This window comes from Cebus imitator, unplaced genomic scaffold (genome assembly GCF_001604975.1).
Source record: "Cebus imitator isolate Cc_AM_T3 unplaced genomic scaffold, Cebus_imitator-1.0 Scaffold442, whole genome shotgun sequence".
Lineage (NCBI taxonomy): Eukaryota > Metazoa > Chordata > Mammalia > Primates > Cebidae > Cebus > Cebus imitator.
The window spans coordinates 1,441,662-1,461,446 of record NW_016107757.1 but is presented as its reverse complement, the minus strand read 5'-3'; the positions used below and the strand labels follow the sequence as shown (position 1 = coordinate 1,461,446).

Genomic DNA, 19,785 nt, shown 5'->3' with positions numbered 1-19,785 from the left:
GTTCCTATGCAACAATTTTGCATGTTCTTCACATGTACCCCAAAACCTAAAATGCAATAAAATAAATAAATGGGAAAAAATAAATAAATAAATAAATAAATAAATAAATAAAAAAGATGCCTTTACAGTCTCTTAAATAATATACTTGGTTAATTACGAAAATACTACCATATGTTAAGATCACTGAACAGAGAGGCTGATATCTTTTTGTCTAAGCCTTTAACTTTACTCAGAAGATTCTGAATTTTCAGAGTTAAAAGCCAAAGAAGAGATGGTAGATCCCTTACAGGCCCCAAGTATCTATGCTACTACAATTCAACATGGCACCTAAAGGGCTTCCTATGTTCCTCTATACCACACTGAGTCACTTAGCTCTGACCCTCATCCATGCAAATCCAAAGCAAGGGAATTTTAAACTAGAGGGCCACATATTACAAGAAGCATACCTCCAGATGATTTCCGTCAGCAGATTTCTGACACCATTCCCTTTTCCCAGCTCCTCCTTCCCAAGCAAATGCTGCTTGTAAATGCACTAGCCAGGTCAACTCACCTGCTACCTGGAGCCTCTTCTTTCTCATAGATGCTCTGATGATATCTGCGCCATGGACTTTGTCCCTGTGCCTTTTTGCCTTGGCTTCATAAAACCATTGGCCGCTCATATTCTTCAGCTGCTGGTCATCCTTAATTTTTTCAGGCAAATGTCTACAAAAGGAAAAGAGCTTTAGTTTGCCGAGAACCCACAGTAAATAAATGAGTTCATTGTGACACTGCATAGAGACATGTAAACATACCGCTAAAATGAAGCTTTGGTATTTCAGATGATACCAAAAACTTCCCAGATGACTAACAAATGTATGTTCTCCTTTGACTGAAGAGTCAGAGAAGGCCAACATTTTTTCAAATAAAGGTTTAATCCGTGATCCCCATATGATGCCTGAAATTTCTCAAGAGCAGATTCACTTTTTGGCTGCATTCTTCAGTGTCTGCTGTTCAAATGCAAATACCCCAGGGAGGGATAATATGGTATGCTTCCCTAAGCCTTGGTTTCCTTATCCATAAAAAAGTATTAATAATAGCCTTCAGACTTTAAAATTGGGGTTTCTATAAGGTTCAACTGAGTGAATTCATGTAATAGCTCTCTGCACATCCCTGGCACCTAATAAATACTGGATGGGGTAGGCATTAGCTCATCATTCCTTTCCATTTTGCGTGATATGAGTTTATCAGAGCTTTTCCTGGAATCCTGTGGAGAAGGCGTGATGTCTTTCATGCTTATTATTAAAGAAAGGAACCTTTAAAAGGCTGCTGGAGTCAGGAAAGGCCAAATTTGAGGAGGAGGGTATACAGGCAAGTTCCATTTGTGCAGATACTGCTGTTAAGAGTTCCACAATCATTCATCCGTACTGAAAAGCTAAAACCTAAAGAACAAATGAGATATAGTCTGCTCTCCTAAAACTTCCCTAAACACAATGTTCTAATTGACAAATCTTAACCTCTGCATCTCTCTATCCATCTCCATAAAATAAAAAAATCACATCTCTCTTTTCATATTTATAGAGATATACTTAGAATAAAGTAGAATAAAAACTGTAAGGGAACACTATACTCTTGGAAGATAATGTGCTGCATAAATCCAAGAGAGTTTTAATATTGTCATTTAAACTAATATGTGCTCTTCCTAAAGTAGCAAATCTGAGTGTTTCAGACCGAGAATGTCAATAGGCCACAGAGGTAGCAGCACTGTATGTGAGGGTTGCACACAGGCATACCTGGGAGTGTGAAAAAGAGGGGGAGCAGTTACCCCAGGTCTAACAAGAATGTCTCCTCTCTCCCAAGCATGCCCGGAGAGTGTCCTTCCATGCAGAGTAAACTCTTACAGGAACTTCCTCTCCTTTTCATGACAGCTCATCTATAAACCCTGACAGGGAGAATGTCATCACTTCATAGTTCTCAGTCAGCAATGAGACCGTGGTTTTTATTAAATGTTTCTAATGGTTTCACACCGCCTAAGGTTTTCAGCAGCGCAAACAACTGCTGGACTATTGGGAGCCTTTGCTTTTTCCTCCCAGAATGACAAAGTCTGAATTCTATTCCAGAAGGGAGGAGTTCTTCTACTTCTCCCTCGTCAGACAGTGAGTTCCTGGGGACAGGGTCTGTACTCACCCCATCTTTGCTTAGTGTCTGGAAACTAGGGGGTATTTATTCAGTGCTTGCAGAGTGGAGGAATATCAGATGAGGCTCCTGACCAACGAAAAAGGTTTCCAGTACCTTTTCAGATTCATTTTCTAGCACTCACACCCATACTCCACTTGCCAGCACACTCAACTTCTTACTTTTCTCCAGTGCTCTTCTGTGTCCTCTGTAGATGACAGAGGCAGGAAGTTGTAGCAAAAAGACTCTGGGTTTTGAAGGCTCCCAAAATTACATCCAAATCTCAGTCCTGACTCTTCTTAGATATGATCTTGGGCAGTTTGCTGAACTCCTCTAAGTTTTGGTCTCCTTGTTTTTAAGGATCAGGGAAAATAAGACCTAACCTGCAGGACTTCTGAGACGACTGAGATGTTTAACTCAAAGTGCTTAATACTGCCTAGACCTTGGTACAAGGCCAGTTAATGGGAAGTCTCAAGGGATGTCTTTCCCTCACTTCTCTGTCCAGCCTATTGCTCCTCATTCTTTGGATCCAGCTCACACACTGCCTCATTGGGAAGCCTTCCCTAGCTCAAAAGGGCACAGTTATTAAAGTTTCTTCTTTTCCATGCTCCCATAGCACCTCCACTCCAGCCCTTACTACATCACATTCCAATGATCTGTTTTACTCACTAATCTGTGGACTTTGCAAACTCCTTGAAGGTGAGGACTATGTCTTCATCACCTTTGTAATGCCAGCACCTAGCGTGGCGCCTGGAACAGAGCTAATACCCAATAACTATTGAGTGAATAAATCAATGAACAAATACATGCTCAGCAGCCATCCTGTCAGAGTCAGACAAGAGATCAAGACAAGAGATCAAGAAGATCCTGTCATTGCTGAGGTTAAGTGAACCATGCCCGATCACAATGTCAGTGTCTCCCCCTGATGCAGTAGGACATGCTCATCTCTCATCAGAACAGGAAAAAGCATCATGAAACATGGTATCGGTCAGCATTCTTGTTGAAGGAGGCCACAAACCCTCATAGCAGAACAACTCCCATTTTCTTTTCATGAGATCATTTATTTTTGTTTTTCAACTAGAATGCGCTTCGTGAAGATTCTTGTGCAACTCTTGATCTGTTCCTGCCTAAATGACTGTCTGCAAGCCCATCATCAATGTACAATGAGCACAGGTTGTGTGTCAACTCCCTGAAACACATGTCCCCTATAAAAGCTGGTAGCCATTCTAGTAAGGAAAGGGTTTCCAGCTCACTTGTTTTAAAGTGGCAAAGTAACAGGAAATTCTTTCAAATGTAGTTAAGTGCCACTTACATATTTCCTAACTTGACTATCACTACTAGGTTTAATAATCGATTTTTCTTTCTTAGCCACTTGTAATATCTTGTAGATAAATCCATATGTATAACACGTCAAAGTTTAAGTTTTGTAAAGATGTGGATCATTTTTAAAATCCCACTATCTAGTGCTGCTGTTAAAATCTCATCTTCTAGCCCATGTGCATCTCTCATTTTTTCTGAACTCTAACTGCATCAACCAAATGAGCATTCGATTCTCTAATTATGGAGCCATCTAGATGAAGAGGGAAAGGGGCAACTTTTTTGGGACTGACACTTATCCCTTACCATCCTCTCCACACACACGCGTTATTTTTAGCAGAGAGCTAAGTAGAGAGAAGATACTCAGTAAACACTGGTGGACTGGCGGGCAGAAGTGAGGGCTGAAGAAGAGCACTCAACCCAGAAAGGACACTGGCCTGCTGGCCTCCCAGCCAGGACATCCTGGTCATTCGCCCATTCATTCCTCCATTCCTTCTACTAGCAAACAGTATCTGCTTTGTGCTGAACCACACACCTGACATTTAACATGCTTCATATCATTTCATCCTCACAATTTCACTGCGTCATTCAAAGAGCTTTACCCATTGCAAAAGATGGCCATTTAACCTCCTCTGTATGCTAAAAGCCATATCTAAACCCTGTCTGGTTATTTGTTCACTGACTCATTAATTCCCTATCACATACCAGGTATCTGCTTGGAATTGGACATTAAAAATTCTGTCTACAGCCCTAACTACCAATGTCAACTCCTTTTCATGCCAAGAATGTGAGCACTTACAGAAGGAAAGCCAGAAGAGCGGAAATGCCCTCTGGGCTGGATTCAACACCTTTGCCCTCAGCCCACCCCTTTTCTCCTTGTGCTCACTTATGTATATCTCAGCTTCCAGCTACTCAACAGACTAGACAAAGCTCGAACGTCATCTGCAAGACCTGGTTGATAGCTTCTAGTCAACTCTGGACAGCTGCTAGCCAGACAGGTTGACTGGTTCATTCTCCGGCCTTTCTTTTTTCATCTTGTCCAGTATATTTTGGGCAAGATACTAAGATTGTGTGATTGAGAGGTACTCTCAGATGTTTGTTTTGAATGTGAGAGCTAAAAGGGAGCTTAAATAGTTACGAATGGCCTCACTTTCTAGATGAAATGATTGAGGCCCACAGAAGTTAAGAGGCTTGCCCAAGGTCACACAGAGCTGGAAGCAGAGGCCAGCCTGACTCCCAGCCAACACGCTTTCTACTGTCCAATCCTGCCTCAGAGAGCCAGCCATGATTTCAGTTTCTAAGATGGCTGTCACACTTCACTCCTTCTCCCGAGGAACTCAATCCTTGATGAAGAAACTGAAAACCAACACATGGAAAACAAACTACAAACATTTCTTACAGTGGAAAACAAGAAATACACATCTTTTCCCATGAAACATCATAGATCTCTGCAGTCTGCTGAGCGGCAGCACGGTGTATGGAAAGTGCACACATTGTGAAGTTGGATCAGCAAGGCTCCAATTCTGCAGGGCACTTCCCTCTTCAACCCTATCTACTCATCTGTTAAGTGGATTCAGCTATACTGTTTTGAAGATGAAACAGGAAAATCTATGTGAAGATCCATGTACAATCCCTTGACAAATATTCGTTCCTTTCCCCTTTGCTTTGACAGTGAAACAGCATGAGAGGTCCTAGAAATTAGTTCTTCAGTGACAACTGCCTTCATTTAAAAAAAAAAAAAAAAAACAAGGTCTTAAGGAAGCAGCTGAGAATCATAAGATGTGGTGGCAGTTGAGATCATATCTACTGCAAAAACGCCCATCGCCGTAGATGTGGTTGTGTGTAAACGGGAGTGGGGAACACAGTGCTGGTGGTGGTGTACAGACAGACATGAGCAGCAATTTCCTGCTGGCAGTGTGATGCAAAGTACAGGAAACGCCACCTTTTCAGTGTGTGATTTTCAAACCATAAAAGACTAAAACTACGTATGTGTCTGTATGGTGATGTTTCCTTAAAGGTGGGGCAGGGCAGCAGGAGAGAAGACACAAAACAGGGGTGGAAGTGAAAGAATGAATCCACCCTGATGTGGTGTCTGGTCTTGTGGGAAACAGTGGTATATGCATTAGTGACATCCTCGTGGCTATGGGAAGAGTTACACTCCAAAGTCTATAAAATATTAATATTTAAAAGAAAAGTCTGAATTTTAGTAATAAATTGGCCTTTTTAATGATGTTTTGATTGGGCTGATATGGTAATTACATTATGTGTTTCTAAGCTGAATAACACCCAGGAGGGCTGAGGCATTGTAAAGTCATGTTAGGGAAACAAAATTTAGATTTTAAATTTGCAATTGATAATCCATTAAATGGATAAAGGCCATTAGATAGTAAATTCCTTGAGAGTTGGGGCCATGTTTTCAATCACCATAGAATTTTCTCCATATCATTGTCCAGAGCATTTCCTTGTACTTAATAGGTACTCAATTAAGTTTTATTACATTAAATAATTAAGAGTTCTAGGAGTAATTTCCTAAGGAATCAGTCTATTAACTAGGATCTTCTGTCCCTTTTGGGTGGTACAGGTAGAGTGGTGAATAAAGGAATTAAAATGTATCTATCACATATTATGTGCCAGGAAGATTAAACATTATTTTTAATTGACAAATAAGAATGGTACATATTCACAAGGAAACAGTAATGTTATGATACATATAACATATAGTGATCAGGTCATTGTAATTGTGTATCCTTTACCAAACCTCTCCCTATCTCTCACTTCCTAAAAATTATGTTACTTAATCCTGACTTTAATCTTTTGAATTTAGTATTATGGTCATGCCCACTCTGAGTTGAGGCTCAAAGAGGTTAAAAAACTTGCCCAGGGAAACACAGTTCATTAGTGGTGGGAATGAGATGCAAAGTCATGTCAGTTTTAACTCCAGTTCCATGCAGCAGAGTTTTTTGTCTCACGATCAAACCCATACTGTTCTTTTCTGAAGAAATAACAACAATGGGCAGCATAGGATGGAGGGAAAAGCACCGGCCCAAAAGCTTTTCTCATCACAGCTTTGGCACTGACTTGCTGTGTGAACCCAGGCAAGTCATTTACCCTCTCTGGGCTTTATCTTCTTTTTCTGTAAAATGACTGACATGGATCAACAACACAAAAACTCTCAGAGCTGTTGGGCTCTGGTGGAAGAGGCGAAGACAAACAGCAACAGAATGGAAAAGGTGCTGACAAACAAAAGCCCATGGAGTAACATTTTCAGAGATCCAGTTCCGCTTCTACCATCTCAAGAGCAGAACAGACTCCAAACCATCCCCACAAGTCCCTTCAGGCCTAAAGCAAAGAGGGGGTCAGGCCGCGAGTTGGGCCTTTTCCAGGGTCCACAATTCGTAGGTCTGCTGTCTATCTATACACAGTCACTGCTCCCCAGCCCCAGGGTCCTGAAGCTGCCCATGTCCAAGTCCACATGAGGTGCACGGTACCTAACTAGAAAGTCTCTTGGGAAAGTGATGGTAGATACAGCTTGACTCACACCAGGTTTTTCAGCAACGTAAGCCTTCTTCCTATCATTCATTCACAAAGGCAGAGCACAGAGGCAGCACCAGTGGCAGCTGCTGGGGCACCCTCTGAAACAACAGACAGAAGGAGCATCTGCAAAACCAACACTAGGAAAGGACTCACACCATTTTTGCTGTAGTTGTAGACTGCCTGATGCCAGGGGGTACACACTCACACCCCTTACAAGGCCCAGTTCCAGGAAGAGCTTTGCATTTTTTGAGGATATTTTCATCAACCAATGCCAAGTGCCCAAGAAACACCTTCACTCTATTTAGACAGAATCACAAAACTACAGGCAAAACTCAGCAGCTTGGAATCCCAGGTGCCAAGAAAAGATAGAAGGGAGGGAAGGAAGGAAAACAGGCTCTCTCCTTGTAAGCTATCTAGAGGGGGAGAATTTCAGACCATAAATAACACCTCCTGAGCACGAGGAATCAAAGGTACTTACACCTCTCCGAAATGCACAGGCCCACATCCTGAGGTGGAAAGAGGAACTCAGTGCAGTCCCAGCTCTTCTATTTTCTAAGTCCTTCCCCCATCTTGTCTTTTGAGAGGATAAAGGAAGTTCCATTTTCCCTTATGCTGAAAGAATCAGTATTTTCTCTATGCTCCCCCAGCTCCGCCCTTACTCCTAAATGGGTGCAATGGTCCCTGCTTTGCCCAATGTCAGGGCTGCTGTGAGGAACATAAGAGGATAACATTCATGAAAGGGCTTTACAAACTTTCAGGAAAGGGTAGAGAATTAATGCTACCGAGAGGCTCTAACGCCCGGGTTAGTATCAGTCCTTCACCTCTCCTGGGGACACTGTTCAAGGCACACCACTTGCTGAGAAGGGGCAGCAGAGCCCCATCCAGGTGTGTAAAGCATTGCAAGTGACCTGGGAGGAGCGGCATGATCCCCACTACCTACAGCCACTGCTGTCATCATAGCTCAGTATCCTACTTCACACCATGACAGCCAGCCCCTATCTCACTGTCAGGTCCTGGGATGGCCTTTCTGTTACTGTTTACTCAGAGAGAGGAGGTGACGTTAACAAATGAGTACCTAAGACTGGGATTTGATTCTCACTTCTGACACCTACCAGTTGTGTGATACTGGGCAAGTCACCTGACTTGTCTCAAAGTCAACTTCCTCACACATCAAATGAGGTAATTATATCCCACTCCACTCCACCCACCAACTGCAAAAGAATGTGTGAGCTCATAAAATATAATGGGCATGTTAAGCCCTTTGCAACTTGTTAAATACTATCTATATAGAAGTTATTTTAGTAGCCATAATCAGACATTCTGTAGTGTTTGAAGTGAACTTTATAAATTGTCCATGTTAAATCAAGGTCAAAGTATGAGAAATGGTAAAAATAAAGCCATAATTCATAGTCCTGTGTCCCAGGAAGCAAGAACATAGCTTATGCTTCTTTTAGATAATTCCTAGGGTGAGAATCATAAAATCAGTACTACTAACTTACATTCAGGAAACCTGTCACTGCCTTCAAAGCCCAAGATTACACAGGCAGTAAATGGAGGGCCTAGACAAAGTCAAGTTCTTCAGCATCCTAGTCTAGTGCTTGTTTGACCACAAAGGCGAATGAAAGTAGCAGGAATGTTGACATGAAGCATTTGGGTTCCACCCAACAAGGATAGTGTGTCAAAGTTGCCACTCTTCTTTATTGGCCCCAAGACAGATAAAAATTGGCTCAGAGAATACTTTCAATTGTGCTATTAAAACCAATTCCAACATTTCTGAAAGCATGCAGAAATGTGAGCTACTTTATTTTCTTTTCAAAATGCTAAAAAAATTTTTAAATTCTAATTCGGTTTATGATTCAGTTAAAAGTAAGTAGATCCCTGTTTTTTTAACTGGATAGAAATTTGCACACACACATGAATGTAGATGTATGTGGCTGTATACATTTCATTTTTATCTTAGTATTTAATAGTAAGTTAGAAGAATTTAGTCAGGTTTTTAATCAAGACCCTATTTCTGATAAGAGTCCAGTAGGATAAATTAAGAGGCACCAAAGAAGAAAAATGTTTTGTCCAGGAAGTAAACCTAAAATTGGAATCCATAAATTTAGTCTCCGAGTCAGAGCTACCACTTATGTTGGAAAAAAAGAAAGCAGTGTCCTATTTTCGTACAGACTGCCTCTTCCTTCCCTAATGCCCAAGGCCTCTTACCTGACTCTCTCTTCTTCAGCCCTCTTCAGAGCAGCATCCCGCTGCAGAACCTTCACGATGGCCTCTTGTTCCTCTTCAGTCAGGAAACTTAAGTCAATCATTTTGAAAAGTGCATGCAAAAATAATAGCAACAAATGTGGCTCAAAATTCTCAGGGCTGAACAACTAAAAATGCAACCAGGAAGATCAAAAGACACAAAAATGAAATATCTTGTTCAGTTCTGCAGCAAAAGTCTTATTGTAGCTCAGCAGAAGTTTAGGGCAGCTGATAGCAAGATCCTAAGTAGTCTTCCCCATGAGGAATTCGTGGTCCATGGGATAATGTTGAGAAGAGGCTCTCAGAAGGATGCTGTATTCTGTGCCAGACAGGTCACTTGTTCTGACGATGGCTCCCAGCACGCTCCCTCTCTGGTCCAGTCTTAGACACAGTTTATTCTCTCTCTGTTCCCGTTGTCAATTCATAAGAGGCAGCAGCATCAGAGCATCACCTACCTGGGGAACCATGAGACAGCAAACACCAGTGAGAGTCAGTTCCTATAAGCACTGCTCATTATTACAAGATTTTTAAATGGCCAGGTAAGATGGTCTCTGAGATGAAGAAAACCAGTTCAGCCGGCTTCCTGAGCAAATGGTAAATGGGTCATGAAACATGCTTCAACTCAATTCTAGACTGCCAAGATGAAGAACACACAAAAATGCTTGTCAATGTTTAACAATCCACCTGAATAAAGGATGGTCGTGAAAAGGAACTGGTTCTTTCTCTGAAAACTCCTGGGATGCTAGGCTAAAAACTCACCTTAAAGGTCAGTAAGACCAGGGGGTCAAGTGAGAAACTAGAAATAAAAATTTTAAATGCTTACTTTTTCTCAAGTAGCAACATTCCACTGTACTGTATATGAGCTCCATAGTAACAGGAGAACCAGTATTAGGTAGACATAGTTTCCAGAAGAATGAGAATTGTTATTCTTCATCCAGTCCCACTGCTAATCTTTGTTGACCTAGAGGAACTTAACAAGCTTGTCTCCCTTCATTTATTAGGAGAAAAACACCTATCTGTATGTGTATATAAATGGGGGGAAGGAAGAGGCAGAATTTCAAAACACCTCACCATCCAAAGTGAGGATTGTTAAGTTGCACCATGTGCAAGAATCCTATTTTCTTTGAAGCAGCTTAAATACATATGTAATGGGAAGGAAGTGAGAACTCAAGAATGACACAGCCAGACAGAAATTCAGAGGTGACCTACTCAAGGTTGGGGTACTTTTAACAAGTACAGCGGTGCACATACAGTAGACACTAAAAATCTTTAGTAACTTTTAAAGCAGCCCCACTTAAGAATAAAAGAGTACGTACACTAATGAATACAATTTATAAATTAATTACTTGAAAAACAGAATTACTGGGAAGTTCTCCTTCTACCACTTGTTAGCTATAAGTGCTTGGGCAAGTTACCGACCACTGTGAGGCTGTTTTCTCATTTGTACTTGACATTAGGATGTCCCTCATAGATTGTAAAGATTAAAGGAAATAATGAATATAAAAAGAGCACATGTCTTACATTCTGCAGCAAAAATAGCTACTAAAAATATGTCCTAGCTTCCTCTGAGTTCACGCTTTTGTTCCATCAAGCTGATAAGACTATAATTAGTTACATATTTCTCTTTTGTATTATGTCTCTTTCTGATCTTCCCCCATGAAGTTTGGGTTTCATTGACAGGGAATCTACTGACCTTTGTATAAATTTCCCCTAGCTCTTTGTATACTCCCCACGGTAATTACTCAAATAAACATTAAGAAATTACTTCATTTTCTTTTTAATTTGTATGTGTTTGTATATGCTACTACCTGCTTGTTCATCTTGAAAACTACTTATCCTTCAAGACAGATCAAAGTTACCACCTCCATGAAGCCTTCTGTAACTTCCATACCCAAAGTTAAAGCTGTAGCAGATTCAATGGTTATTCATAACTCTTCACTCCCTCCCTGTAACAGAACTATATAATCATGTTCCCACTAGAGTAAGCAAAGAATTCATCCCTATCCTCCTAATGCTGGGCTTGGCCTGTGACTTGCTTTGGCAGATGGAATGTTAGCAAATGTGATGCAAGCATAAGCTGTAAATGTGCTTTTGTGGTTTGACCTGGCTTCTTGTACTCCTGCCACATGCCATGAGAAAAGCTTGTCCCAATTATCCATTGCCTCTTCATTCTGGGTTCCAGAAAGAGAGTTACAAGGACAGACCTGAGCCTGACCGCCCTGAAGCAGGCATCCCCACTGACCTACAGATGTAAAAAGGAGGAACTAAATATTTGTTGTTGGAAGCCACTAAGGTTTGGGAGTCGTTATACGACATTCCTGCAGCAGGAACCTGCTGATACAAAAGGTTTCTCCTCTATATATACATCCACTGCTGTGATTATCTACTCTCAGTCTCTCCTAGACTATGAGTCTCTGAATGTGAAAAAATAAACAAATGAGCAAATGAATAAATGAACCTGATCCAAATATACAGTATCACCAGAAGATGACTATCTCAGTTCTTTCCTTCATGTGCAGTAACTTCCTTAGATCTCAAAGGCTGGAAAGAAATAGATTTAGGCCACATACTGACCCAGGTTCCCAATGAGGCCTTACATTGCCATTTTGTTTAATGGGAGACTTTAAATTCAAGGAGTGAGGGACAGGAAGAAAATAACAACAACAACAACAAAAACCTTAGGTCGGCTAGCAGTGGTAACTGGCCAGGGTTGCTGGAATGGACAATGTTGGCTTCCGTATCTTCAAGTAGAATACAGCTAACTAGTGCTTCCGTGTCAAAGCCTCTAAAGATTAAAAGTTCTCCCTTAAAATAGGCTGTTAGTGAGGCAAAGGGCAATGTTCTCACTTTACAAAGGAGTGAAGGGCTTGAACCCTTTCCTTTTAACTGGGTAGGCAGGTATCAGTGCCCAACGAAACTGTAGGAGAGCCCTCAGAGGGCACTCAAGACTCTTCAGCATCAGGTGCTCACCCAGCTCCTAATATTCTGGATAGTGTCCAGCATGGGAGCTAATCGAACATTTCCCTCACTCATTTGACAAAGATTTATTGAGAGCCTGGCACTATTCTGAGCATTGGAGGTGCAGCAAAGAACAAGACAGAAAAACTTCCTGCCTTTGTGGAGTTTATATGCCAATGGAAGGAAACGATGATCAAACTAAATAATAAAAATGAAATAAGTTTTTTAATACTAAATAATTAAACTATAACACACTGGAAACTGATGAGAACTATGGAGGAAAACAAAGGAGGGAAGGGAAGAGAATAATAACTCAGGGAGAGTCGAATTTTAAAGAAAGTGGTTAGGCCTCATAGTGAAGGTGACATCTGAACAAAAATGTGACAGCAATGAGGAAATAAGCCATGCAGATATCCCAGGGTCCTGAGGCAGAAGTTGTCTGGCACATTCAAGAAACGGCCAGGCAGCCAGTGCTGGTACACCAGAGTGCACCAGGAGAATAGAAGGAGAGGAGGCCAGAAAGGACACGGGTCAGACTGTATTAGGCCCTGTGAGGACAGTAGGACTTCTGGCTTTTACTCTCAGATGGAGCTGCATTAAGAAAGCCAGACAAAAAGGCAGCAAACATTTACTCGATCCCTTCTACATACATGGCACTGTACATATATACCTCATGGAATCCTCACAAAGACACTCTGAGGTAGGTCTTATTTATTGAGACAGGGTCTCGCTCTGTTGCCCTGGCTGTAGTACCATGGAACAATCTTGGCTCACTGCAACCTCCACCTCCTGGGTTTAAGTGAGTCTCATGCCTCAGCCTCCCAAGTAGCTGAGATTACAGGTGCCTGCCACCATGCCCAACTAATTTTTCTATTTTTGGTAGAGCTGCAGCTTCACCACGTTTTCCAGGCTGGTCTTGAACTTTTGGCTTCAAGTGATCTGCCTGCCTTGGCCTCCCAAAGTGCTGGGATTACATGTGTGTGCCACTGTACCTGGCCTGAGGAAGGTCTTATTATCTCTGTTTTCCACACAAGGAGAGTGAGGCTGAGCGGGGCATTCGCCATCAAGCGTATGTGCAGTCAGACTGATATTTGCTGTTGGCTGTGTCAGATGAAGCCAACCCGATATTGACATCTCATTTAATTCTCCTCTCCACACAGATTCCTCTAATCAGACAGGCAGAACAAAGCCCCTCTGTCTGTAGACCCTCATTCTCTGCTTAAACATAAGAGACTCACCAACCCACAGCTGGTAGTCAGAAGCAGGGCAACCTCAGTGCTAAACTGTGAGGGATGAATTTTGGCCACTATAGTGCCTTGCATTCTCACCAGAGCCTCACAATAACCTCAGTAAGGAAGGGAGGGTAGGAGTGAATATACCCATTGTTCACAGTTCACAGGAGGAGCTCTTGGGCTAAGTTCTTCCTGGGTTCAGCCTCTCCTACACATCCTCCAATCAGCATGATGCTAAGTCATTTTTCTAAAACTCAGTTCTGACCAAGCCACATTCTCAAGCTTAAAACCCTTCACCAACTTCGCACTGACTCTTGGTTAAAGCTCAAAATCCTTAAGTGGCCTGTACGACACTCCATGAACTAGCACCTCTTCTCCTCTCCAGGCTCTTTTTCTTAGGCTCCAGCCATTCTGAAATTTTCCAGTTCTTCTTGCCTTCAGGCTTTTGTACATGCTGTTCCTTCATCCTGGAACACCGTTTCCCTGGTTAACACCTGTTAGGTCTCAAATTACATGTCACTTACTGCACAGAAGTCTTCCCTAACCCCTCCAAGCCAGCTTAGGTACCCCTCTTAAGTGCTCAATTAGCACCTGGCTTCCTCAGTCACAGTGCTCATGACACGGTCTCAAATCCCTGTCTACTCACATTTCTCTCCTGCCAGTTTATGAACAGGCCTGTGTCTCCCAGTGATTTGTATCCCCAGCTCTTGCCACTGTCTTACTAGGCACTCAAGTATTCATGGAAAAAAAAAAAAATGATGAACACAGGTGGAAAGGGATTGAGCTCCCATTTCCCCTGAATGTGAACATGGCTCTAGGGCCCATAATTGAGAAACTAAGTCCATATTACTCAATGGGTTCTAGCTCCAGGTCTTTCACATCACAGTGTGGTTTGAATAAGTTGCATGACTTCTCTAAGTCTTGGTTATCTCATACATATGATGGGTATATTTTCCTCCTTGTGGAGATTACTGTGAGGCTCTGGTGAGAATGCAGGAGACTGCAGAGGACAAAGAAGGATAAGGAGCAGTGATAGGAACAGCAGCACAAAGGGAAATTGGAGGACTCCAAATATGGACTGTGCTTAATTTATATTTTACATATGTCAGCCCTGCTATGCCATATCTACGAATGCCAATACTCTTCTTGTCAACTGTCCAAAGTTAAGCAGGAGAGAAAAACTAAGGCCCCAAATACTTGGTGTTTGCCCTTGATGGCAGCAAAGAGTGGATCTGGGCTTCTAACCCTTATTCCAATTAAAATCCTAATCCCAGGTTAAAGTCTAATTAACAACAAAATTTCCTTCCCAGCAGGCTCTGCTGCAAGGAGGGGCCCAGATAGCCCAGACAGCATCTTCTCCTTTCCCAGACAGTATTGTTGTACCAAAGCCTACACAGATCCCAGGAAAGGAGTGTAAAACTTACATAAGTGGTGACTCTCACAAGATGAGGATTTCAGAAGAGAGGCAAATTGTTCCAACAGTCTCAAGACATCAAGAATAAAGGCCTCAAAAAAAAAAAAAATCTGGGCGGCAGCAGAAGAGCAGTAACAAATATGCTTGACCTGGGGAGAATGGCACCGCACAAAACGTCCCTGATCAACAAGAAGGCTCATCCCCAGTGGAACGCTTATGAAACCATCGTGTATAAAACTAAATGCTTTGTAAAATTCCTAGGATCACAGCAGCATCAAAGGAAGGATGGAAGGAGATGCTGAAGATGGAACAAGTTGAATGTGAAAGTCTTTCCTCACCTCCCTCACAGCAGAAAGATTTCCCTCCAGTGTACCACACTGGTGGTCATCAGATCACACTGCCAGGACATCCATGCCCAAAGCTGCTAACTGCACAGCTGGGCTGCTCCACTTCTCAGGCTCACTTTGCACGATGGTTGGACTTGGACCTGAGTTCTTCCCATTGGTTCCATTTTACCTTGCCCTCTTGAACCACATTTAATTCATTGTCCCTTTCATATAATAGGTTACAAAAAAGATTTTGTGCTCTCCCCACATCTTCTTAGTTGGCAGGGGAAAACTGTTGTTCTCTCAACTATTCCTTATATGTTGTTTTCTAAGCCTCTCATGATCTTGGGCAATTCTCTCTAGACTGAAAAATGAACAAGCGGTGCTAAGCCCTTTATGTATATTTCAGTTTAACCACTCTGACCACCATGCAGGTATGTATTCTCCACATCCCATGGATGAGAACATTGGGGCTCAGGTTAAATAACTTGCCTAAGGCCACTCAACCAGAATGTGATTTGAACCCAAGGCTTAAGATTCTGAAGCCACTATTTTTCATCTTTCACTACATCACTAGTCCCCTACTTCTTAGAGAGATCACACGGCTGGTTAGGGGCAAAGATGAGACTAGAACCCAAGTTTTCCGATTCCTAGACAGTTCTCTTTTCACTGTGCTCTTCCTCCCTCTGTACATTTGACTCTGTCATTTCTCATGGGCAACATGCATCAGTTCTCAAGGCATGGCAAGCTTTTTTAAAGACAACTTGTCAGGAATTAGAAAATGATTAGGCAGCTGGGTGCAGTGGCTCACGCCTGTAATGCCAACACTTTGGGAAGCCAAGGTGGGCAGATCACAAGGTCAAGAGATTGAGACTATCCTGGCCAACATGGTGAAACCCTGTCTCTACTAAAAAATACAAAAATTAGCTGGGCATGGTGGCGCATGCCTGTAGACCCAGCTACTCAGGAGGCTGAGGCAGAAGAATCACTTGAACCCTGAAGGTGCAGGTTGCAGTGAGCAGAGATCCCGCCACTGCACTCCAGCCTGGGTGACAGAGGAAGACTGTGTCTCAGAAGAGAAAAGAAATGAAAAGAAAAGAAAAAAATCAGGCCCTTTGGGTTTCGATTATGAATAGACATGCAAAAGAGGACAAGCATGAGATAGACGGGGAAAAGTCACCTGTGTCACCATGCAGGTACTTATACATGCCTGCTAGCCTCTTAGAATGGTATCAATCCCTAGAACCAGAAACTATTACTAAAAGAACCTACACTTTATAAGTTTAAGCCCAATCAAAATGTTTTGTTATATGCGTACACAGAAATGTGTTTATATGAAAAGCAAACTTTGCCCATGCAGAGCTGGGAAACAATGCTACATGAATACTTTGTTTCTGTGTGGTCAGAGCTTTCAGCATTCTATTTTTAAAAATACATACATTGCTCAATGTAATGTGTTGCTTAAATTGGGCTTCTTGAGAGGAAAGAATTAACTTGTGACTGGTTCAAAGTAGTCTCTTAAAAATAACAGTTGAATGAACAAACAAAATGAACCTCTTCATAAAGAAGTGAACTAAAGAAAGGATATAAAGAGAATAAGAATGGATACGCTATCCAATACTAGGTTGTCACTTTTTATAGAGCAACTGAAAATTTAAAATGAACAGGCATCTCAAGTTACAAAGCTTTCAGTTTTGTGAGGATTCTTCCAAAGATGGAAGCCATTTTCTACTTCATTCATCTCCTCCAGGTCCAGGCTAATATAGATAGCAGCAGACAGCTAATATCTTCTGGAAACTGGCTTGGTGGTCTCAAATTATGAATGAAGAGGGAAAGACAGGAAGAAAGGCTACCTATATATGACAATTCCCCCTACTCCTTAATTTCATATTCAAACCTAACAATAATATCCCTGGATTTCTGAAAAGCTCATTTTCTGCAATTGCTAGTCCTCAAGTTTAAACTCACAATACCTACGGGAATAAAATATGTTAACCAAGACCCAACCAAGGGCAAGATAATGGGCTATGTGAGGAGACAGTGTCACACACAACTAACCCTCATACAACTATGTCAACTACTAAGAAAGGTCTTAGTAGTAGCACACACCAAGTGTCAGGTAGGCCACAGAGATTTAGGAAGGAGGTAAGATGAGGTGAGCCTTGAAAGCTGAATTAGAGAAGGAGGTGGGCATTCTGGGCAAGAGCAACAGACCTTGAAACCATGAAGGTGTTCAAAAAGAAGGCTGGTAACTCGAGTACATGGTGTAAATGGGCAAGTGACCAAGTTTGGGCCTGAAGAGGCCTAAAGTGTCAGAGTGGTGGGAATTTGAACCTGAGTTTTTCATGCTTGCCCATCTTAGTAAATGTGCTAGAACAATCCTTTTAATCTACATTTCCTTGATCAGTATTCTAAGAAACAAAAACAGTAAAGAAAGAAAGGATCTGAGAAAATGGGCGGCTGAAAATTCATTTTAAACTTCATACCTGGGCTGAAAATTCAAATCCTATGTAGAAGGGATGGCAGTCTACAAAAGGGGTGATGTATCTTTACAGCATATCACGAAAGACTTTAAGCCATGTAGAACAGAATTCTGATAATGCATGGTGCTGCTGTAAAAGCCACAATATCCTTTACTAATTATACAGTTTGGGAAGCACCAAGAGGCTTGCCTAAGTTCAAAATACCAGAGAGAAACTTCTTGTCTTCTTGGAATGGCAGCATCCACCCCAGGCCCAGATCTCATTCTGGAAGAGGGTCATTTGTACACACCAAAAGTTCTGAAAATGTATGCAGTCCCCTCCCTCAGAGAGTTTAGATTCTGGAAAGGAGGGCAAAAACTGAACAAGCCCAAGAAGTCCAACAGAGCAGAAGGGCAGTGGGCTATAAAACTTTTAACCAGAGGATTTGCCATACTCTTGGGGAGCCAGGGAAGGCTTCCTTGAAGAAAAGTATGATCTCTGTCAACAGCACAATCTATAGTGACATCTAAATTGAGAGTGCTATCACTTTCATTATGTTCATGATTGCTTCAATAAACAGTATTCATATCTGGCTGATCAGTAGCAGATTCCCAGACATTGCTCAAGCCTTACTGAATCAAATCTTCAGGGCTGATGTCCAGGAATCTTCATTTTCTAAAATGTTCCCACATGATGTGGATGCTTGGGTAACTTTGGGAATCACAATTGTAAAGGATTCTCAATAGGTCAGACATGGCTGATGACTAGATGGAGCACAGCAATTAGTCAAACTTAAACATGCACATTTGTATATCAAATATTTTCAGCAGTGACAAGAGAAAATACACAAAATGAAGTAACAGCCAAATCATAGAGTCATAACTAATTCTTTGCAAGGATGAGGAATCTGCGACGAAAAAGAGACCCATTGCTTAAGGTTACACAACTGCCTAACATTAGAGCTAGGACATGCAGAGAATATCTCCTTTTCCCTCTAGGACATATACAATTTCAACATAAATAAGGACTTGCAAACTGGCTAACAAATGGTTTGGGCTGCACTTCACAGCACCCCTAAAAGCAGAACCCTGATAACAGCCCAAATTACAGATGAATACCAGATTTAATTATTTTCTAGGTTTCAAATTCAAAGGAAGGGAGTGGAAGATCAAGCTGATTTATTAACTAGGCTGGAATTAAACTGCGGATCATAAAATTAACTGAACTGTAGCCATCACCAGATAAGACTTTTAAAGGACCACAGAAAGCCTCAAAGTGACAAAGCCTCACTTTTGGTACAATCATGTACATTCCTAACCAGACTGGGAATGAGGGACTCTCCCCAAATCTACAAACTCAGGGGTTCCAAAAACTGGCTGCATATTAGCATCATCTGAAAAGATTTTCCTAAAAATTCCAGTGCCCAGGTCTCTTCACCTCCCTCTCCCCACAACAATTCTGATTTAAATGGTCTGGAGTGAGATTCCCACCTAGGATATTTTTCAGAATGGTGCCCAGATGATTGTAATATGCAGCCAGAATTAAAACAATTTCCAGGTTGTCTCCCACTTCCAGCTTCTGCTCAAATCCAGGACCTATACGTGAAGCAAGCAAGGCACCCAGAGCAGGAAAAATAAAGAGGCAAGGTCATTTGAGCTCAGCATACTGCACCTGAAGCACCCTGAGAATGGATATCTCCTTAAGAGTAAGACACCCAGGCACATAATTAAGGAGACACTCACTATCAGGGTGCTACAAGTGAGCATCAGCACTTGCATGACCTTGTCTCCAAAGACTTTGTGCCCTAGGCACTTCACCTGCCTAACCCTAGTTCCAGACCTGCCCAATTCCCTCTGGTCAGGCCAAATTGCCCCATTAAAGATGCATCAAGTTCCTACTGTATGCAAGATCTTCCTTCATCCTCTCCATCCCCTAAAGAGACACTGATTTTGAAACTGATGCATGTAAATAATGTCTACCATATTCATTTTCTGTACCCCTAATAGAAGAAGTGTTGTGATGTAGTCAAATACACTGTGGCTTTGGAGTCAAAAGATAATTGTAAGTGGATTAATCTATTAGTTCTTTGGCAGTTTCCCTAATGACTCTCATTTGTTTCTTCATCTGTTCAATGTGGGCGGCAAAAC

At 41.8% G+C, this 19,785-nt stretch overlaps 1 protein-coding gene across 12 annotated transcripts in view; it reads right to left on the bottom strand.

The window, feature by feature from the left end:
- The window catches only part of SYTL2 (synaptotagmin like 2), a 119,596-nt gene that overhangs the window by 59,787 nt on the left and 40,024 nt on the right, over positions 1 to 19,785 (bottom strand). For all 12 annotated transcript variants that reach the window (XM_017510671.2, XM_017510674.2, XM_037732138.1 and 9 more), the window contains exons 2-3: positions 9,211 to 9,701; positions 551 to 702 (exon numbers count right to left, since the gene is read on the bottom strand). In XM_017510671.2, the coding sequence (XP_017366160.1) occupies positions 551 to 702; positions 9,211 to 9,311 (253 nt within the window). In that variant the 5' untranslated portion in view covers positions 9,312 to 9,701. The remainder of the gene's footprint in view (positions 1 to 550; positions 703 to 9,210; positions 9,702 to 19,785) is intronic.